Below are 23,484 nucleotides of genomic sequence, written 5' to 3'. Positions count from 1 at the left end.
GGGAAGGTTTGACTTCACTGACAGAGCCAGACTCCCAGAGACGCTTTGCATAAAGTAGCTTTTATCATTCACAGAAAGGACAGAAAGGACAGATTGTGCTTGAGATCTTCTGACAGTCGGGTCCATGGGCCTGCTCCCTGCAGTGGCAAAGCAGGTTTCTCATGCTGTGTGATTACCGTCCTTTGGGGTGGTGAGCCCATCTTACATTCAGTGTGACATAAAGACTTAAATAATTCAGTACTCTTCTTATCCTCTCCTTTGCCATGCAGGCTTAAGGGAAAATAGACTTTATATTTCTGCTTCCCTTATGGAAACTTCTAATTAGAGAAGGATGGAGATACAGACCTTCCTTTCTCCTCAGTGTCTGGAGTCATCAACTGGTTGTTTCAGTGACACTTTCTACTAGCTCCCACAGGTGATCTGACAGTTTCACCCACATACTGGTAAGTTTGCAGTGATTAGTTCAGTTAGCAGGGACAGCAAAGAACTGCCGTTTTCCCAGTTAAATTTCCAGTTCCTAAATATGACTCAGTGCAGCCAGCTTTGCCCTGCTGTGTACCAATGAGCGTTTTAAGTCTGCATCTCTATTTTTAACCAGGTGGCATCCACTTCATTAATGCATGTATGTTCTCTTTCTCACATAAGATTTGGGCTGGTATAATTGAAGACCTGCCAGTGACTGTAAGATGGCACAATCACAGATAGAGCAGCTGGAAGCATGTTTTAGTTTCTGTATTAATTCAAGCCAGGCACTGCTAAACTGAACAGGCTGTGTTCACTGGGACTGTAGGAAAGGGACAGTCACCTGCAAAAAGGCGCCAGATTGTAAAGACAGCAGTTATGCATGGAGAGAAAGGTTCCTATTTCCCTTTTCCTCAGAAAAAGCCATATTGCCCTTCATGATGGAAACACCTTAACAAGGAAACAAATTAAGGTCAACAGATTATCAGTGACTACTACATTTTCATGGCTCCGCTGATTTGTTTGCAGCTCTGATAAATCTCCGTGGCTAAAAACACAGTCGTCTCCTGTACAGAACAGGCATACACAGATGATCTAACCTGAAGTGACACCATAGAACTGGGATGCCTCATAGTCTTAATTTGCTTCACGCCTATACATGTTTAATTAAATAGGTATGCTTTTAGCTTTAGGGTGGATAATGACAATAAACAGCTGGACTGATCTTTCTCTTCCTGCCTTCTATTTGACTTCACTTGGTAAGCACTGATTGCCATGAAAATCACTAAGTGCACCCTCAGAGGTGTCACTTTTTCCAGTCAGATGGAAGTGCCAGGCAGATTAATATTTCTGTTTAAACAAGCAAGCTTATATGGAGAAAGCATGCAAGACCTTTGAAACCCATAGACTCTGCAGCTAAAAATCTTCGTTACCCACCTTGTGTTTTGAGCTGTAAGCCACCAGGAAAGGTTACTTTGGTGAAAAAAATATTGATACTACAAGGCATGTCAGAGTTGAGACAGCGTATATGCAAGAGCAATTAAAAACAAGCTGTCCCACAGTAAAATAGAGAACTTCTTCCCTTGCAAACACTCCACTTCAAATGTTGAAACACACTTGCCCTCAAAAGGCTGTCTCCTTTCCCTTAGAGACTGCTCCTACCTTGTCAACATATCTGCATGTCAGATATATCTCATGAGTCAACAACGTGCTTTGTGGGCAAGAAGGCCAATGGTATCATGGGATGCATTAAGAGTGTGACCAGCAGGTCCAGGAAAGTTATCCTCCCCCTCTGCCCTGGTAAGGCTCCATCTGGTGTGCTGTGTACAGTTCTGGGCTCTCCAGTTTAAGGAGGACAAGGAATTACTGGAGGGAGTCCAGCAGCAGGCTACAAAGATGATGAGGGGCCTAGAGCACCTTTCTTATGAGGAGAGACTGAGAGACCTGGGTCTGTTCAGCCTGGAGAAGAGAAAGCTGAGAGGGGATCTCATCAATGTTTATAAATATCTCAAGGATGGGTGTTGAGGATGGGACCAGACTCCTTTCAGTGGTGCCCAACAATAGGATGAGGGGCAACAGGCACAGGCTGAAGCAAAGAAGGTTCTATCTGAACATGAGGAGAAACTTCTCTGTGAGGGTGACAGAGCACTGGAACAGGTTGCCCAGAGAGGTTGTGGAGTCTCCTTCTCTGGAGACATTCAAGACCCGCCTGGACACATTCCTGTGTGATCTGCTCTAGGTGAACCTGCTTTGGCAGGTTGGTTGGACTAGATGATCTCCAGAGGTCACTTCCAACCCCAACCATTCTGTGATTCTGTGATTCATGCAGGTAATAGTAAGACTTAGCCAAATGAGAAAACTACATCTGTCATGCTTTTTTCATGCTGTGCCACACCAACTTACCCCTGTCTACTGAGATATTTCTTAAGATTTCTGCTTCCTTTTTTTCTCTTTTATTTCTCTACTAGATACTGCAGAACAGTAGTTCTCAAAGGTGCTTTGAGTGTTTGGTTACAAAGGAAGCGGTGAATCCTTGGCTGCTTTTCAAAGGTGTAGCAAGCACAGACAGCAGCGGAACAGTGAGACAATGCCACCACTGCCCTCTGGCATCCAGCAAAGGAGTTCCAGAGGTCTGCATATGCTTAATAGTACCTGGGGAACGTTTATATTTATTAGAATTGGAAAATGGTGGAAGATTTGAAGCCCTGTACCAGAGAACAAAGGAGTGTTATAAAGTACAGGTAGAATAGAATGACCATGCAGGCACATCATATTCTTAGTTTCTTTTTGTATGTGTCATTAGCTCAGGACTTTGCATGTGTTGCAGATGATGGACGAGATACCAGGATGACAAGACAATCCAAGAAACACTCTAGTAAATTTGAGAATTATTTGACCTATGATTCATTCCAGTCATGCAGTGTAAAATATCTAGAATATACAAGTAACTTTATTTGAAGACTTTTTCACATATACTGTCACACTGAAATATCCTAATGTAGGAATTGCTTAGACAAAAAAAAGTCCGACCACACATTCTCTGTTAATAATTCAAATTATTTTCTATTAATATTTAATGAATTATTATTTATTTAAATGATATGAATGTCAGAATTATTTGGGTAACAGCCTGGAATTAAAGCTCTTTAGAGAGCTATTGATTGCCCTCATATACAAAGCAAATTTACTGCAGCCTTAACTCAAATCAATGAAAGGCACCTTAACATGTAAGCCAGTTTTGATGACTAATGAACAATTTTTGATAAATGGAAGCATGAAACTATAAGAAGTAAAATGCTATTTGAGAAGCATAACTGCAGATCTGTGGATAGAATCATAGAATCATTTTGGTTGGAAGAAACCCTCAAGATCATTGAGCCCAACCATAACCTAAGTCTGGCACTAAACCATATCCCTAAGAACCTCATCTAAACATATTTTAAATACCTCCAGGGATGGCAACTTAACCACTTCCCTGGGCAGCCTGTTCCAATGCCTGACGACACTTTCCACGAAGAATTTTTTCCTAATATCCAATCTAAACCTCCCCTGGCACAACTCGAGGCCATTTCATCTTGTCCCATCACTTGCTACTTGGCAGGAGAGACCAACACCCTCCATGCTACAACCTCCTTTCAGGTAGCTGTGGACAGTGGTAAGGTCTCCCCTCAGCCTCCCTTTCTCCAGGCTGAGCAGCCCCAGTTCCCTCAGCTGTTCCTCATCAGACTTGTGCTCCAGGCCCCTCACCAGCTTTACTGCCCTTCTCTGCACTCTCTCCAGCACCTCAATGTGTTTCTTGTAGTGAGGGGCCCAAAACTGAACACAGGATTTGAGGTGCGGCCTCAGCAGTGCCGAGTACAGGCCTTCTTGGCCCCCATGGCACATCCAGCTGTCAATCAACACCCCCAGATCCTTGTCCTCCAGGCACTTTCCAGTCACTCTTTCCTGAGCCTGGGGTTGTAGTGACCCAAATGCAGGACCCGGCAATTGGACTTGTTGAACCTCATACAATTGGCCTCAGGTCAATGATCCACATGGTCCAGATCCCTCTGTATGGCCTTCCTACCCTCCAGCAGATCAACATTCCCACACAACTTGGTGTCATCTGCAAACTTACTGAGCGTGCACTCGATCCCCTTGTCCAAATAATTGTTAAAGAGATTAAACAGAACTGGCCCTAATACTGAGTCCTGGGGAACTTCACTCATGACTGACCACTGTCATGTCCCACCCTCAGTTATGAGTGAGGGGAGAAGTGACACAGGTTCGTGGGTCCCCTCCAGCTGGAAAACTGTACACCCAGTACTTAAGGTCTGCAAACAAAAGGCTTTTACTCTGCAGTTTGGGCAAAATGCTATATGATTTGGTGGCAGAAGGATTTACGTTATTGTAGGTTCGATCAGTAAAAATCAAAATTTTGCAGCATATGCGGGGTTGTAAATCTTACGTTACTATGTTACGTATCAAAAGGAAAGCAAAAAGGTAGAAGTATGGGAAAGAAAGAAAGAAAGAAAAGAGAAAGACTTCACCATCCTTATGGCTCCGCTTGATGTGTGATGGAGTTCGCAGTCTCGGGTCCAGCCATGTGCAGCGTCCTCTGGTGTCTTGTTCAGCTCCTGTTATGAGACTGGTGGGCAGAGTGGTCCACAGGATGGTGGGTGGGTGCTTGCACAAGGTGGGCCTTTATAGCCCTCTGCATTGCCTGCTTGTGTAACTTTTGGTCTTCTGTGGAGGTGTTATTGTGAAGGAGAGAAAAATCTGGGGGGAAGGGGTGATTGTGAAAGACAAGTCTCGGGGGATGTTGAAGGGTCCCAGCTTTTCAGAGGTAGATTTATGTGCCCTCTGGCACGTCCTCGAGTCCTCGACCTCCTGTATCGGCCACATAGCCTGGTCTGTGGCTCGTTAGCTTGTTGTTGATACATAAATCGCAATTCACCCTATACTGAAGGTATAGTCGCCTGTGGCTGGATGAACTGGTTTTGCCACAATGTTTCGGCCATTATCCTTATCAGAACATGAGAGGCGCCAACTGGATTTGATTCCATTCATCACTACTCTTTGGGCCCAGCCATCCAGCCAGTTCTTTATTCATCAAAGAGTATGCCTATCCAAGCCATGAGCTGCCAGTTTCTCCAGGAGAATGCTGTGGGATACAGTGTCAAAGGCTTTACTGAAGTCTAGGCGCACAACATCCACAGCCCTTCCCTCATCCACTAACCAGGTCACCTTGTTATAGGAGATCAGCTTGGTCAAGCAGGACCTGCCTTTCATAAACACATCCTGAGTGGGCCTGACTCTTGCTTGTCTTCTATGTTCTACATGATGGCACTTGGTCTGTTCCATGACCTTCACTGGCACTGAGGTCAGACTGACAGGCCTGTAATTCCCTGGATCCTCCTTGCAGACGGGCATCACATCTGTGAATTTCCAGTCAACTGGGACCTCCCCAGGTAGCCAGGACTGCTGACAATTTAAAGTGGCTTGGTGAGCACCTTCACCAGCTCCCTCAGTACACTTGGGAGATCCCATCTGGCCCCATAGACTTGGATTAAGGTGTTAATGCATACGTATTCGCATAATTAGAAAGTTTGCAAAACCAATGAGCGTACCTCAAGCATCTTTTAATGGAGTTCGGATTAGGGATCACCCGAGGATTCTTCTTCAGGTAGTCCCACAAAATTTATACAGCAAAATTTATCTTCTAAAGGCAATCAACTGGGATCAACATACCATGCTTCTATACTATATCTATCTTTAATATGAATCAAACAAGTATATGTTTTGAACATAAGAGGGCAGTTACCCACTTTTAGGATCTGTGAAATGTCTTCCCTTCAACTATGGTAGCACAGAAATTGTATGGACCCTGGAAAGACTGGAATAAGCTACTCCAGTTGATTCTAGATTTTAGAAAAGGCAAGCACATCACGGAGCATCATGCTGAAACTTAAGGTAAGTTACAGAAACATGAGCATCATTCAGCTCTCAGAGTTCTGCAACACTAGACAGCACAGTCAGCTGTTTACTGCCAGAAAGAAATTTCTCATTTGGGAAGCTGCTGTTCATCTCCATCCTTTCATAAACTAAGTGTGAAGAGAAGATGTAGGAATGCATTTGAAAAAGTCTTAACTGGCCATGTTTAAAGAGGCCATAAAATAAGTCTGCTGCCATCACCTGAATTAATAAGAAAAGATGCAATTTCTGTTAAAAGAAGGTTACCACTGAAAAGAGGTTAGCAATAATTAGGATAGATGTCTGTTGGTAAACAATGAAGTCCAGGGTAAATATGTTGTCACAGAAAAGAGAGTTTTTTGGGAGATGTAAAGTTTATTCAAAAACTGCCAACATGTAACAAAAATGATTTTACACTATTTTCCATTTTCTACAGAAATACAATAACTTACAGCTGTGCTTAGTCCATTCTGTCACTAATACATATAAAAACAAGTCTGCTGATAAATAAGTGAAAAAATCTATTTACCAACCACCACCACTAAAATTGTACCTGTAAATTTTGGAAGACATCTGCATAGAATAGTTAGGACTGTAGGGGTGCTTTTTAATATATTTTGTACTACTAGGATATGTAAAAATTCAATTAACATGCAATACAAAATATTTTAGATAAACAAGGTAAAATGTAATGTGCACAACTGGGAAGTAGTGCTAGGATGCCCTGTTATATTTCTAACTTAGACATAAGGAAACTAAACATTTTATATGCTGGAAATTCAACTTCCCTTCACAGCAAAACTAGATTTATAATCATAAAAATCTATACCTGGCTAGGTTCCACTGAAGATGGATTAAAGGTGTGGAGAAAATTATCTTGTCCTAAATAACAACAAATAATGGTAGAACATTACAAAGCAATGTTAAGTAGATACATTAAAAAAAACATAGCTTTTACCTAGTTATAAGAATTTGTGAGATGACAGGTTGACAAACATGCAGTTTATCGTTGCACCATAAATGTCTACAGCATGCTTGAGGAACAGTAAAACTTAAGCCATTCACTATTTAAGACCTCCTTGCTTCAATATTGCATCAATTATCACATGGCACATGAAAGCTTACTGTTCATCCCCAAATATCTTGCATAAAACACAGGCATTGACCTATATTCTATTGATACGCAATACATCCCAAACTAATTTATCACCCTGGTTTGCACACAGGTATATTGTGTGAAACTTTTTGCCACTACAAAAGACAGAAAAACACGGAGGGAAAGAGAAACAAGGAGGAAAAAAAACCAAGGAGGAGAGAAAAACAAAGCAGTTTTCTTAGCTATTGATACCCCACAGTAGCCATATTTCTCTCTAGCTGCCCTTTTAAACTTATAATATTCCACACCCTGAACAGTTTATCCTCCACTACAGTGCTAATGAATACTTTTTTTTTTCTTGAAGTCATAAATATGACCATTTGCAAAAGATAAATAAATCCCTTTCAATTCACCACACTGAAAATGTCAAAGCCACAACGTAGTGGCTGATGCCCTCTCCACAGCAAGGCCTAATCCTGTCTCAGTGAAGTCAGCGGGAATTTTGTCACTCATTTTAACAGGGGGAAAAATTAAGCACTCACATCAGAAACCAACTAGTGACCAGATCCTGCAAATTATTTCTGTACAAGAACCCTGGAGAGTTTATTACTTGGTCATACTAAGCTTTCTGATTTAATGAACCCCTAAATTAAGTAGACCAGGATTGTACACATCGACTCAGGGCTTCCCTACACATTCTTTCTACCTTCTCTCCTAGCAGCTAGTGGGATAAAATGAAAACAAAGAAAAAGCCATGAAAATAGTTCCCAAAACAACAAAAGACAAACAGACCTCCAACTAATAATAAAAATAATTTAAAAACTCAAAACCCCAAAACTAACCAAATCCTGTATGAGCAGATCTTGTCCTTCCTTTTCTAAGTTTTGGGTTTAAGATGATGAGCAATATTTGCAGTAATGCCCAGTGATTTTAGGTGCTCATTTTAGAACATTTGGAGTGAATCACAATGTCTAGAAGGAAAGGCGCTACTAGCATTTTCCAATAAAATGGAGTCCTTCAAGAAGAGCTCTCAAATCCAATATTTCAAAATCAGAAAGCATATAAATGACGAGTAACTTCAAAAATCTTTTTTTAATGTGACTCATTTTTTATAAAAAAAGAACATAAGAAAAATATGGAAAATAAAGTACCAAAAAGGCTACTTGTTGTTTATATACACATACCAATTTCAGTTGCTAGTTTGTAGCTGACATACTTTTCCCAGTCTCCTGTGACACTAAAGCACTTAGTCCAAAATATCCCTGTCTGGTCCTCCTGGGAAGACTCCTGAGCAGCCTCCCCCAGGCACCAGGCAGGACACTGGCTGAGCACCTACCAGTTCTCCCAGCCTGCACAACCTTACCAGCTCTTTCATCATCTCAAATACTCCCTGCCAGCACTTGGAATAAACATCACCACTAACAATTTGGTCTGTGTATGCACACATTTGCCCAACTATCAAGAAAGTAAGACAGACTAAGCCAGAGCTCTCTTGCTGCTTTAAGCAAGCCCCTGACCTTGGCGATGATCCTGCTAGGTTCAGGCTCACATAAACACAGTTCTGTCTGCCATCCATCCATCCATCCATGCACACTTATTGTGGGAGAATAAATATAGATATCTTATTCACAAATAAGCTTTCTACGGGTGACAAAAAAAAAAACAATCCCCCTCTGAAAAAAAATTAATGCTACAACAAAGTAAGACCAGTGAAAAAAAAAGCTTTGCATTCACTATCTTGTAGAACACTAGTCATTTACCAAATTATTTTCCAATGTTTTATTGTCCTCTCATCTTCTCATTCTCTCTGCTACAAAACTTATCAGTTATCTAATTTATCTGCACTGGAAATCTACATACAATTTAGAATGGTCAGAAATGGGTATCTGAGATTTTTTCATAGAAAAAATATTGCAAAATATTATGTTTAAAACCAACTGTATTTCCCCCTAATATGAAAGCTGTAAGAATTAAATATTTTTTCATGTATCTTGATAAAATAAACATTTTGCCCTACATAAAATTGTACTTTGATGGACATGACTGTTACAAAATCAGTGTTTAATGGCTCACTTAAATACTGTAGCACCATTACTACTTGGATCTTAATACTACTTAAAACCATTTAAGACCTATACTATTTCTATTACATGAAATTAAAGACAACATTCCAAAGCACGTTTTCAAGATGACTACCCAGTTTTAAATGTAGCCACTTCGAAAAAGAAAAACTGGAACTAAGAAGAATAAACAGAGTAGGTATAAATATATTTTGTTTTGTAAAAATAAGTTCTGGTACCTTGTATAATTTATGCAATTTTTAATAACAAGGAATACTCTGTTAAAAAGCAACAAACAAACAAGCAAACAAAACAAAACCACCACCACAAACATTTAGCTCCCTGTTCAGGAAATTTTACTGTATTAATGATGTACCAAATTTATAACTTTATTCACAATTAATGTGCAGGAATATCTCTTCCAATAGAAGCTCTTTGTTTCACCATATTCTGTTCAGAATATTGTATTCTGTTGCTGTGGGTTCTCCCCACCTCCATCTATAAAGTAGGATTAACAGCAGCTTCCAGATGGTACAGATAAAGATGCTTAATAAACTAGACTAAGTTAGGAGTTCTGCTCTTCAGGATAATTGTATTGTACATAAGCATCTGCCAGCTATCAACAACTAAAAGCTTTTTCAATTCTAGTATTCAGACCCCTAACAAAATTTAAAAAAAAATCTAAGATACTTAGTGCGTCAACACAGATACTGTGAAAAGCTTCCCCATCACTACAACACACATCTTTGTGAGATACTGAATATCCTACTGAATAGTACTAGGGAACTCAGAGAAGAATCCCACAAACTGTCAGGAGCTTCCTGCAAGTTTCTGCAACAGCAATTTAAGATATAAAAATATGACACAGATGAGATGGTAAGGTCTAGTGTGAATCATTAGGTACTGTATTAGCTTGTGGGTAGATATAAAACACTATGCTAGACAAAGAAAACCAACTCCATTATTACATGTTTAGCATTTATGTTTAGGGTTTTTTTTTTTTTTAATCAAGAATTATAAACTTTAAAAATGTACCCTAATTCACTATAAGATGACTATGCCCTGAGAAGTAACATTACACACTAAGTCAAAGCCACTAAAAAGTGTCAGCTCTATAAATCAAAAGCATAAACTTTCTGGAAGGAATTTCTTGGAAGCACATATTTCCCCCATTTTTTAGCAATACATTGCTTCTTCAGAGGAAAACACCAATAAAAGTTTATGCTAATTCTAGTTTTCCCAACTTTAACTACAAGAATTATTATTATTTTTTAAAATTTTCTCCGTCAAACTCTCCTGGGGAAACTAGATGGCTTCATAGATAAAGCTCTTGCTTTTCACCTCTGAAAGAGGAGGCAGGCTTAGCATGAGGTTCCAGAAAAACTGAGCCTAATGAGCTCCACTAAATGACATTAATCAGAGCACTTTTTGGGAGGTAGTCAGAATTATCTAGACATGAAATGAGGCCACCTCACCAGTGCTTTGCTACATTCTTCTGTGCTGGTTGTAAGAACAGAGAAGAGGTTGGGAAGGGAACATGCCTCTGTGCACGTGGGAAAAAAAAGGAGGAAAATTATCTTAGTCAGGGACATTGAACTTCCTTTGAAACTAACTTGAATGTTAAGTGCATTTGAGAATAGGTGAGCTACCCTCTTTCCTTTATATTTGACATTAATAAAACAGTAAGATCTAATCATAAAGACCTCTTACCACCAAATTAGTACAGGACAAACATGCATTTAAAAGTCACATCTACATTTCACTTCACTGTTTCTTTTTCCAAAATTTCTCTAGAAGACACAACTCAGGAGTTGTGTTTTTTCCCCACACTGTAAGTGCAACGGTTCACTTCTTACTAAATGAAAAAAAACCTAAGGAACATCTTTCCCTTACAGATGGCAAAACAAAACTAAGCAAACAACCTTGTCCAAAAATTGAATCATCAAGTCCCTGAAGACTCACTGCTTAAATTATTCTCTGGTAGTCACATTTTGTTCATTGTATTATATATTGCTCTGAAGAAGTATGCTTGTTGAGTCTAGCTATGCAGACAAGCCTTTCCAAAACCCTTCATTTCTGTTCATCAACCTTATACAGTACTGTTTTAAAAATTCATTCATTATCTGCTTAGGAAAAAAACTCACTCCTGTCCATGAAGACTAGCTACACATTCTAACTAAGCAGCACTAACACAAAACTGGAAATGCCAGAAATTTTGACTACAAGACAGAATTGAAGTTTTCTCCCTATGTTACCCCTTTGCTTATTTGTCTTAAACCAAGTGTCATATAAGGTAATTAATCAAATAGTATAAATCAACAATATATTTTTCCCTCTATTTAAATGACACAAGGATTTGACTGTATAAAGAATGTGCAAGAAGTCAACAAAAAACTACTATGCAGGCATGAGCAGATTAACAAATATTAATCAGAGCAGCTACAGCAATGCATTCCAATAATAACTTCATACAATTTTGCTATTGTAGCTATCTTTAATGCTGCATATGTTGCTCCAGTGACTGTAACATAGATAAACCTAATGCCAATTAAATAACAGTTAATATATTAGCAGCGGAGAATTCAACTCCTTAAAAATGTGATTCTTTCTATTCTAATTTCTGCAATTTCAAATTACATTTGTTCCTCAAAACCCTTTGTTTCTAGCAAAAAGAAATTCCTACAAAGACTAATCCAGTGGACAAAAAGAATTTGCATTAATTCAAATGACACATACTACAGCAGAAGATAAAATCAGTAAAGATACTGAATTTTATATGAAGACATTTACAGATGTACAAAGTTTGATTTTATACTTGAAGGAACTTCAGAGAGTAAGAGCCTTGTTTTCTGGAGCTTCTGTTGGACATTTTCTCCACAAGAATGTTCATTGACTACATTATGATACTCTGACCTCTGAAACACAAACCAACTGAAATACATTACTTAGAGTAGTAACATTTACGCATGTTAACTACCAATGTGCTGAAGCCACTCTTCTGTTTTTCAGATGGTGCCCCAATGGGACTCTGCAAGAATACTGAATGGTTAGACAGGTATATTCCAAAGATCATATTTCCAGAACATCACACATCTGTGAGTTTAATCTAATTTGTTGAAAGTATCTGAACAACCATTTAATGTAAGAGGCTTCAGGACATTCATGGCTTGAAGTAATTTAATTTTAGATTTTATTCTTTCATATAACTTGTTACCTTGAAAAAATTAAAGCTCTATTTTGACACCTTATTGTTTGCATTTCTTTCAAAGGGGAAGATATGACTTGTTTCAATTTCACTTTTATTGTTTAGTTCCCTGTGTGGTAGATTCTGGCCTGCAAACATTTCTAAATGTAACTGTTCTCACTCGATTGGAAAAAAAAAAAAAAAAAAAAAGGTGGGGAATACTTCCATCAGGTGCAGGCTTTAAAAAGCCACACGTAGGAGCCACAGTACAACCATCAGTGTTTTGTAAAAGTAATAAAAATATCAGCACCATCTCTAATCAGAGCTCTCAGAACATTTTCCAAGTATGAAAATACAATACAACTCAGTTCAGTTACATAGGACCAAATCTTGTCTTCCTACAAGCATGCATAACTAGTGCTGACATGAATAGGAACTGCACACATGTATATGAGGTCAGCTCTTTGATCTTAAGTGCTTATGATGGAAAGGTTGTCAAATTCAATGGCACAGTACTTCCACAATACAGCTCTAAGAAAGCCAACTAAGACGCCAGGTTATAGTCTGGAAGAAATAGATAATGGGCTTCAAGTCAGATTCTAGTAGAAATCTTTCCTCTAAAAACCTCAATCATTCCAGTGCAAGAAGAGTGCATCTCTTCCCTTCCACAGTTCAAGAAATATTTTGTATCATGCTCCCACTTCCCAGCCTGCTCCTGCCACTAATTATTTTCTCACGAGCAGGTAATTTTTGCCAAGGTAAACAGAACACAAAACTATGTTACCATCTAAGTAATCTAGGACCAAGAACATGATCCTTAACGCATTGCCAGCTGACTTCACACTTTCAAGGCTCATACTACTCATTAATGGGATATAATTAATCAAGCTGACCAAGGCTACTATGCATGTTTTAATGTTATCTTACATACTCAAAAAACATCAGGTCCTCTGTGATGGGTAAAAGTTCTTGCTCAAGTGAAGTTCTTAAATTCAGACTCTGGTTTGTACCTGAACCTATCAATTTGTCAATGGTCACAGAGACAGAACCCTATGACCAAGTTATCCTCTCAAGCCATTCCCACAGCTTCACACACCCATTATGTTCTTCTGCAACTAAAACCATCAACAAGAACAGCATCTCAGAGCACCTCAAGATGAATGGACATGTAGTATGTCCCCAGCTATCCAGAGGCAGGTGTGGATGCCCACTGAGATAAACCTTTGCCAGGTGGATGCTCAAGCCTAGGTCAGTAATTCCTAGGTACTGTAAACAAAGCAGTGTATACTTAGAAATGTCTCTGTTAGCAACTCTGTGCCTGAAATGAGTTACGAACATACTAAGGCTAGAAGTGGTCTGTTTTCATTTTGAAATGCAAGAGTAATCCCCAACCATCAAGTTAATTAGAACTGTTGGGATTCCACATGTTTTGAGTGCCTTTTTTCTTTCCAAATGATACTTTTGAGTAGGTTACCCATTCTTTTCCTCCTTCATTGTTGCTCTCTCTTATCAACAAAAACAGCAGCTGGAAACTTACCACAGTCAGGAGGCACTTTGGGCAGGAGAAATATACAGCAATTTTGGTGAAGTCTCTAGCTTGAAAATCTAATCCCCTTAGTTAATAGTCTGTTTGGAACAGAGGCAATGTTGCCATTGTACAAACTTCTACAGTTGTACAATGTTTATCCCCAGGGTCCTTAGACCAGCACAATTCCATTAGTGTAAAAATCCCTTATATAGACAAATTCTAAGGAAATGACAAAATAAACCATTCATGTTTAATTTCAATGGAATAGAAATGTGTTTCAAATTCCCTTAAAATTTCCATGTTATGTAAACAGAGACATATGGTTGGAGAAGTGCTCTCAAGGAAGAGTCAAAAGAAAAAAAACAGACTGAAGCTCTGCAAAAGAACAAAAGTGAAGAGATTGGCTCACTCCTGCTGTCTTTTTTTTTTTTTTTTTTTTTAATTGTATAGTCATCATCATCTATTGGTCTTGCACGATCTTGGTTAAGTACAAGTTAACAATGTGTGACTTAGCAGGCTGAGATTCTGTAGTGTACATAATACATTCAGAAATGTGTATCAAGTGTAATTAATTCTAGATTGTTGAGATAAAATAAATAAATAAATACCAAGCAGGAAATTAAGGTAGTCTGTTCTAAGAAAAGTATTTCCAAATATAGCTCCAACTCTAAGGGTGAGCCTGAATGTGTGTGTTTGAACTATTTTCTGTTACATTTTTCTGTATCTGCTTTTCAGGATTTCAACTTCATAGACTTCCGTATCAAACTCACGTGACAACTAATAAGTGAACAAAAACTCAGTTACCACAGTAAAAGGCAACAGCTCCAATGCTGTTACTGGAGCCTTAAGAAATAAATGCGGAAGTCTGGTGTTCTGCTAAAGGTTGCTGATACAAAATATAGTCTGAATCCAATAAGGTATTAGCAAGATTCCACTACAGTAAAGAGGAACAACCTGGAAACAGGTTTAGCCGATACTGACAGATCTTCCTATTCTTTTTCCAGACACTGTTTCAAAAGCATTTCAGACTTTTTTTTTTTTAAGCCAAATGATAAAGAAGAAAATGGCATGGTAGGAAGCTGACACAGAGTGATTTCATTAAAAGATTAAAGAACAAACTGCATTTGCTTAATAAAAAGGTATGCCAGTTCTTTACTAAATCAAGTGACAGACTTCTGTTCTGAAAATTAATTTTAGGACTGACCATTGAAAGAGTGAGAAACAAGGTTAGTTAACACTTGAAACCAAGACATGCATTTGTGTCTGAAAAGAGAATATTGCACTAAAAGAAGAACCCTGAAAGCTTTAAACTCTTCCATCACTGACCTAAAAAAGTAACTAACCATTTTCTATAAGCAGTAGCAAACCTGGCTTGGTCCGCATCCCTACAAGTTGATAATACTTTATCAATGAACCGGTATTCCGTTTCTGGACCAGGAGAGTCCAGCATAGGAGCACGTTTCAGTCGTTTTGTTTCTTGTGTATAACCAAGTTTGCTGCTGGATTCATTCAAACTATCAACATCCATAGCTTGTGCCAAATGACTTGTTGCAGGACTGTGGTGGGAATTATTCAGAGTTTCATCACTGTTGTCCACAGATGATACCACCTCACTTAGAAGACGGAGTTTGTTGCTTAGGTGGTGCTGAAGGTAGAACACATGCCTTCTTCAGAGGCAAATGAAGGAAGAAAAAAGAAAAAAAGATGTCATGTACTGAAAATAATCTGCCGTTCCTACTGAACTGCTTCAGTTCATTTGCCATCCCATCAGATTACCCACAAGCAGACATAAAATCTGCTGTCATTGCTCATACTTGACAAAAAGGGTTCAGCATCACTTTGGCAAATCTGCTGTTACCTAGTCTGCCACATATACCCAGCTGGTAAAGCAGAGGTTTTCTGCAGCTGATATACCTTCTGCCTACCTTTTGCTAATCCATTGCCCTTTAAATATTACAAATGTGAGGAGGCTGATTAACAGTATCTTGCCTCTTTTTCACACACTATAGGGACAGGTGGAACTTAGGTCAACAAGATACTTAAGCCAAATCAGATTTTCCATTCAATAGCTCTGATTACGTTCTTGAATGCTTTCCAAAGGCGTAAGACTCAGCAGCTTAGAAATCTTTTATTTAGTGGTACCTTTTAAAATCAGAACAACAATTTGGAAAGATCAGGCAAAGAACAACACACAAATCAGGAGAACAGTCTTTCTACCAACTCCTCTTACCTGTGACACCACAAGGTTTCATGCCCTGGGTAAGTATCAATCAGTTCAGTGCAGAGCTCCAACTCTTCCTCTAAACGGCGAGGGAGATCCACACCCTGCTCCTCCGCACAGGCAGCTTCTGCCCCTGCGCCCTCCTCCCCCTTTTGAAGGCTAGGGCTTTGCTCATTTACCATTTGATTTTGTAGCTGTACGTTATTGTCAGTCACAGTTCTGCCTATCAAGGACTTGAACAAGAACTGGCGGTAATGAAATCCACTATGGTCTGAGACATGCATGGATACCCAATACTTAGTAGATGAGAGTTCATCAAGGAGGACCTGAAACAAAGATGGCAACAGTTATCAACCAGTATGAAGGAGCAATTTACCACCACATTTCTGTATTAAGGTAACATCTCTGGGGATCTCAGCCACTGTGGTAATGGTTTAAGAACACACACACAGAAAAATTATATAATCACTGAGCCTTTTCCACTGTGTGCTGACAAGTCTCTTGGAATCCCTGCACAACAGAAATTGTATTTCTTCCAAACTCTGAAAAGGTAGGTGTCTCAGAAACCTTCCCACAGGGTGAGGGGAAAAAAGCCCAAACCACTTATGAAGAGAAATAAGCAGCAGTTTAAAAATCTCAAAATGGCTAGGAATAAGAGTATTTAGAGGATGCAGAGGGTACATCAGATTAAATTGGTGTATTTAATCGTTAGATGTATTTTAAGTTTTGTCTCGTGCATTACAGGTGTCAGAGGGTGGGTGAGTTGCTCAAGCAACAAAAAAGAGGGGGGGAATTTAAACTAATTTATACTTCCATTTTCCATGAAAGAAAGTCAACCACTAACATTATGTTCCAAGTCCTAGAGCCTGTGAAATACTAAACTGCTTGGCGATAATTAAGTTGCCTGACTTGGTAATTGGTGACGTACCAGAGAGGCTTTTACGACAACTGCAATAAACACTTACATTGGTGACTGCTGGCACCTATGTATTTCCTCTTCATTCTGAATGTTTTTAAGCCTTCAAAATTAATTTCTAGGAAGACGGGTGAGTTTGGCTACTGAGCAAAGCTTCTTTGACTTTACTTTCTATGAGAACTAGTGGTTTTATTTCTTTTTAGGCTTTAACCTCTTTCCTTACATTGCTCCTCCTCTGGCGTATATACTGTTCAAAGAGATCAGAACTGTCTTTTTCATTTACTTCTAAAGACTTTGGATATAAATTTACTGGTATATTCTTGCTTTTAATCTCTTTTTCTAAGCTACCTATGTCACTTAACAGGACTGGCTGATGCAAAGCAACTTTCATAGGCACAAGTCTTTCTTCTCCTGCAGGACGAGAGGCACTGCCTCCCACAAAGAAAACCATGGAAATGCACAAGGTTAGTCATACACCCTTTCTGTGGTGCAGCTGTTCTAAAACATATTAGAGCAAATACAGACAATACAAATTGCACAATCTACCCAAGATACTCTTTTTTTTAGGTCTTGACAAGAGATACCAGCATCGTCTTCCTTTTACAGATGAGCAAACTGAAGGGCACTATTAACTAATAGTTCATACAAGGGATTCTTAAGCGGGCTAAAACTCCCCATCCCCAGTTCTGCACTTTAAACCACAAGATGAACTTTCTCACTTCTCAGCAGAATTGAGCTTACTAATTTACATTTCTGAACATTAAAATTTAAAAGCCTATTAAAAACAACATAAGGCTCAAGGGTGATATAAGCAAAATCAGATCAGTCTTTATGCAGCTGGAACTGAGATCTCAGAATAGTCTGATTTATTTACCTGACACATTTACAAGCAACAAAGTTACAGGTGAACCTTATAATTATGCATTTAACCCCCTCTGCACAAATCAAACAGAATGACGCTCAGCATCACTCCTTACTTGAACGAGAAAACCTCTTTTGGAAAAGCAAGAGAGACGATTGCCATTAAACCTCTTGAGTTCTACAAAAACCCAAAGTCCCTCCCCTAGGAACCTCAGACTAACAGTAGAAGGTGCTTCAAATAACTGGAGGTAAAACAAAAAGCCAGCTTACATCTGAATTCCAACAGAGGTTCTTTCTCAACAAGCCAGTTTTCTCCATTTTCACACTGAATAGCATAAGACCTTTGTCATTCTTCTGTGAAGCAAAGAATAGATGATAACAAAAACACCTCTCTCCCTACTCTTGATAACCTCTCACAACAGGCCTGCTTCTACCTTTGGTGGTGAGCTGAGCACCATGGAAGTGGCACCCTGCTCCAGAATAGGACATATGTGCTTGGTGACTTTTGCCTCAACCTCTGGGTAGAGACTCTCTTACACCTTCCCTGACGCTGTGATTTTTTTTAACGTGCTTACTCACCCTAAACTGCAGCCCTAAACCTCCTGCCTGGTCTGGGGCACTGGGGAAAAAGCTGTTAAGGATAACTAGATAAATATGGCAATGTCCACCCACACAAATGACAGGTACCTTTGAAGGCCCAGTCATCTGAAAAAAAGCCAAGGCCTTGCTGGGGATGTCTACAGGAAAAATTACTTCGTGTCTGATGAGTATGCTTCTGTCTTCTGGATGTCACACAAGAGAGGTGTTGCCTCGTGACAATCACCACACCACTTGTTTCTTAGCTTATTTTGGACCTAATCAAGTCATTCTCCATCCTGTAATTATGAAATATTCCTACCCAAAGAAAACAGCCCATGTTTTCCCCCCATCAGCTAACTGCACTGTCAAGCGACAGAGCTGAAGTCAAACTTCCTTGCCATTTTCTGAGGCAAGTATTCCAGTATCAGAAAGATTAGATTGCTTTGGAACCCCTTGACAAACCCCTAACTGATATTAATGAATACCTTTCAAATACTATGGAAACTTCCTAGTGTGGTCTGAATTCTGCAGGAAAAACAAATGGAGACTTCTATATTCAAACAAGATAATTTTTTTTACTGTCTAATGTAAGACAAAAGAAACCTATATATTCTGTGAGAAAAATCTTCTTACAGGGGCAAACCTTTATCCTCTAGTATTTAATTTATTTTTCTGAGAGTTTGAACTGAGATTCGGTCTGCAAAAGCATCAGGATTACCAAACCAAAAGAAAAAAATACCCAAACCCTAAGAAGCAATGTACCCCCTTAAATCCTCCAAACCAGGTCAACAGTTTCATAAACAAAACTTCTGAAAACAGGTTTGTCATTTCAATAACACAACATATACATTATGTTCCTGGGCCCCTGTTTCCTTGTACACCACAATGAAAACTAACTCAGACTATATGGAGAGTTTGCATTACAGCAGATATGTAGCCTTAAAAAACACTGTGTACTCTAATTTCAGCCAATCTTGCAGGAACTAAATGGCTGTAGAATCACAGTGATAGTTTTTTTTACTTTTTCAGCACAGTTCCAGTCTTATATTTCAGTGACATTTAGCATTCTTTCAGCTATTCAAACACACAAATTGCTGAATGTACAAAAAGAAACATCAAGAAAACAACCTGTATATTTCTGTGAAAATCTGGAATGTCTGTTTTGTCCTTGTCCTCCTTGTATTTGCTTTTTTCCTCACATCACATCTTGCAAATAATCACTTGCTGATTCTGCCTCTCAAAGTTACCTAGACATAAATTTTACCTCAAGGTTCTTGATATCTTATGTTCTACACTTCTTCCTGCACCCCAAACACCTACTGCTACGTCAACTGAAACGAAGCATTGACCTAGAGTCAACATGGAGATTTCCCAGCAGGTTAAACACTGCCCGAGGAGCCACACCAGTGAAATTTTGCCAGAGAAAACTATCACTTTATTACTAATCAGCATAAAAAGAGGACCAGTAGGGCAACTGGGATGGCAGGTAAGGCAAATGGACTTGGGAGTTATTAAACAAATTTAATCCACTTCCTTCACAGGTATGCTTTGTGATATAAATTACTGACAACTGCAAATGAATAAACCCAGTAGAATAACTGCAGCTCTGGGAAGAGTTATTTCTACCACAGTGCAATTCTCTTCTGTTTAATTAAATTAGTAAAGAATAGCAGTGTGAAAAGCACTCACTGTTATCCCAATATTCAAACTACTGTTAGCTAAAGTATAAAATTACTTGAGTTTTAACTAGTAGTAACTTTTTTCCCCTCTTTTTAATTAAGTTATTAAAGACTTACACGAAAGTCCTTGTTTCCTATTAATATAGGCCTCTAACCCTAACTGAAGAAACCAGTTAAAAGCACTGCTATGCTTTCTGCGAAATATCTGCTGTCTTTACTTAATCCTTCAATATTTTGAAACCACAGATAAGCTGAATAAGGGTATCAAAACAAGATATTGCATTACATTATCAAAATAGTATCTGCCATGTATTACCTTTTTCTCTATTAGGAATTTCAATATTAGTGCTAGATGAATGATCTTCAGTTGTCCCTTCTTTATTTCAGCTCACACAGTCCCCATCTATCCTCCTGCCACAAATTCATGAACACTAAGTACCAACAAACCTAACTTCATACATGGGCAAGTAAAATCTGTTCTTTCTGCAGAGCAGAACTTGTCTACACTGCTAATAAAACTGCAGAACATTTCACAATGTTTTGCTCTGGTTTTTTAAATATTCTTAGCTACCCGTGCTGATTTAACATGATACTTTTGATGCATGTCATACAATCGGCTTGGCAAACCAGTGGGTTTTTTTAGACAAGGAAATTTAAAAGTTTATTCACTATCACGTTATACCTTGACAGTCAGCTTCGCCAAATGCTCTAATACCCAGATGCGATGGGACCAGGCATTGTAGTTGCTTGGGTACCTCCCAGCAGCTTCAGAGCAGACATTCATCTCCTCCTGCACTAGTCGGTGAATCCCCTCCAGAGGTGCTGCTCCCAAGTTTCCTTTAGTCACAAGACTGGGCAAGGAGTTTTCCCGAATTAGTTGTTGCAGCACCCATCGTCTGCTTAAACGATGTACAGTGTCAGTGGTGAGAGAGCAATTTTAAGAAGAAATAAAAATGTTTCTTCATTTATATAAATCAATCAAACCTTTCCGACATTTCAGTTATCTGAACGACACTGTAACTAGATGACGAATAAGCAGTAAACATAACCATCTGATCTCTAACCACATTGAAAGCTATGACTTTACAATCACATGCTGAAATAATTTAACTCTAGCTGTCTTGGCTTGCTCGCTGTCAGTGGTCATGGCTACCTATAGCATACTAAAAGAAAAGAGAAGGAAACAGAAAATTTGTGAAAACAATTCAATTGTCTGTGTGAGACTTCTAATGAGCTCCTCTTTCGGAGACTTGTATAGCGCTAACATAAAGTATCAAAATTATATATGCACAAACTGTATATACACAAGATCTATCTGACAGCTCCCAAATCGTATAGGAAAAGGCCATATGGCAAAATGTATGACAGGTATTTTGATATCTTTAGTGAGTGTATCTGCCACGTGTAAGAAAAAAAAAATTGCATACGTTTTACTGAATTTTAGACTGCCTATCCTATCTTTTTGCAATTCTGTCTGAAATTCGGTATCATGGGGAAGGGAAAACAAAAGATTAATCACTATGCTGATGCAAAAAGAAAATTTTTTCAGATTTTATTTTCTACCATGTATCAATCGCAGTAAGCACATCCAAATCCCAGCCAAACATCTGTACAAACATCTTGAAATGTACTTTTCTGTTTTAGGCAAATACATGAAAGAACAACAAATTATAATACTATTAAAATACTGCTAGCTTAAGATGGCATAGAAGTTATAGACAGAACTTTTAATTATTTCTAAGATGGAAATAAACATTCTGATTAGTTTCATAAAAATATATTGATCATTGTAATGATATGGATGGCACCTGGTTCAGTACTAGTTACATGCAAAAAATCCTAGTTTTCCAGTGCTAGCTACCATGCAGGAAAGGCTAAACCATTACAAACTGGAAATTTTTTTCCCTATTATCTCCACATACTCCTTTTGCTTCAAACATAGAAATCAAGCAGCATGAGTCAAGAGTATGTATATGATGAAAAGCAGTTGAAGAGCAACAAAAGAAAAAACAGTGTTGCAGAAATTAATCAATGTTGTTGCTACATCAATGCTACTACAAAATAAATTAACAGAAATTAAGTAGACACTTGTAAATTAAGAAATGCCTAGGAATATTCAATGTGTTACATTCTAGCTTAATTTGAGAATTTTAAGCTCGTGCACTCACAAAGAAGAGTTTACTGACAAATTCTTCTTCCCAAAATTCATATTTTATCAGTACAAGTGAAGTTTTATGTTTTTTAAGTTTTCTAATGTGTTACATTCAAATCTCTTTAAGGCTGTCTATAAAAGGATGAGTTATCCTGTGAAAAATACATCATGGGGAAAGAAAAAAAAAAATTAAAAAAAAATCACACACATACCAAGATTTTTTCTTTTAAACAAAGTTGAACAATAGGCCTATACTTCACTTGGTTGTGCTACAGGTATTTTATGTACACTCAGTTATGACAGAGATGGTTAGCTTTGTGCGTTTGAGTAATTCTGGAGTTATGTCTTCCAAAAATGTGCCCTGTTATTTAAATATTTAGGAGCGGTGACTTGATGATACTGCTTACATTAGAAATGGAAAAAATAAATTCAAACCAAAAAGACCAGATTGGAATGGAAAATAACTCAGATTTGGTTATAAAGATTAGCTTTACAGATTCTTGTATTTCTGAAATGCCTGGAGACAAGCAATAAAATAGTTAATAGTAAGCTGGAGGAGGGAAATAGGGAGAAATCCACAACGTTCAAATATTTAGTATTGATAGAATCAGAATTCTCAGGCTGAGAAGTCATGCAAGATGTGGTAAACTTTTAAGAAGATTTATTCCACCTCCAATGTTTATTTTAAAAATATGCAGCAAAAAAGGTGCATATTATTTTAGTTTTAAGTGTAAAATATAGTCAAGTATCTTGAAAAGCCTAGGCATTGTATTTTACAATGACTGGCTCAAAGAATCTGCTATATTTCTAGATGTCCTCCTTTATCTATAGCTCTCCTTAACTTGGGCACAGGAAAAAAAAAAAAAAAACTAGGAAAAATGTTTAAGTTTGGGGAGGCAACAGAAGGCAACAAAAACAAACCTATGAATCCATGTTTCTGGACTCTTTGGAAACTTTGTTAACGCCAGTTTTCCAAGATGCAAATCTTTCAGTGGATTTAAAGTGCCAGACAGTATTAATTCTTTCCTACAAAAGACAAAATAAATTTGTATGAATAAAAGAAGTAACCTGAAAACAGAACACAAATACCAATAACAAACAGCATGGTATTTCCTTTGTATCATAATAGAACTTCACTGTCAAACTACAAGAGTTTGAAAAGCCTTTGTTGCAGAAGTGGCTCTTTCTGTACCAAAACATTAACTGCAAATAAGAAGGCTCACACATTATTTACTCTTGAAGTAAATATATTCTTTTGCAAAGCTGAGAAACATTACAGGAAGGATTCAGTTTCA

At 38.3% G+C, this 23,484-nt stretch overlaps 1 protein-coding gene across 2 annotated transcripts in view; it reads right to left on the bottom strand.

The window, feature by feature from the left end:
- Window positions 1-6,268: 6,268 nt before the first annotated feature.
- Window positions 6,269-23,484, bottom strand: part of PTAR1 (protein prenyltransferase alpha subunit repeat containing 1) — a 36,054-nt gene continuing 18,838 nt past the window's right edge. Inside the window, exons 4-8 of one of the 2 annotated variants that reach the window (XM_071802870.1) lie at window positions 23,111-23,215; window positions 20,720-20,933; window positions 18,050-18,133; window positions 16,012-16,328; window positions 6,269-15,448 (exon numbers count right to left, since the gene is read on the bottom strand). In XM_071802870.1, coding sequence (XP_071658971.1) covers window positions 15,100-15,448; window positions 16,012-16,328; window positions 18,050-18,133; window positions 20,720-20,933; window positions 23,111-23,215 — 1,069 coding nt within the window. In that variant the 3' untranslated portion in view covers window positions 6,269-15,099. The remainder of the gene's footprint in view (window positions 15,449-16,011; window positions 16,329-18,049; window positions 18,134-20,719; window positions 20,934-23,110; window positions 23,216-23,484) is intronic. The other variant, XM_065860627.2, reaches the window with a different exon arrangement.

Source organism: Patagioenas fasciata, chromosome Z (genome assembly GCF_037038585.1).
Source record: "Patagioenas fasciata isolate bPatFas1 chromosome Z, bPatFas1.hap1, whole genome shotgun sequence".
NCBI lineage: Eukaryota > Metazoa > Chordata > Aves > Columbiformes > Columbidae > Patagioenas > Patagioenas fasciata.
The sequence above is the reverse complement of the archived record's forward strand: the minus strand, read 5'-3'. Positions and strand labels throughout refer to the sequence as shown.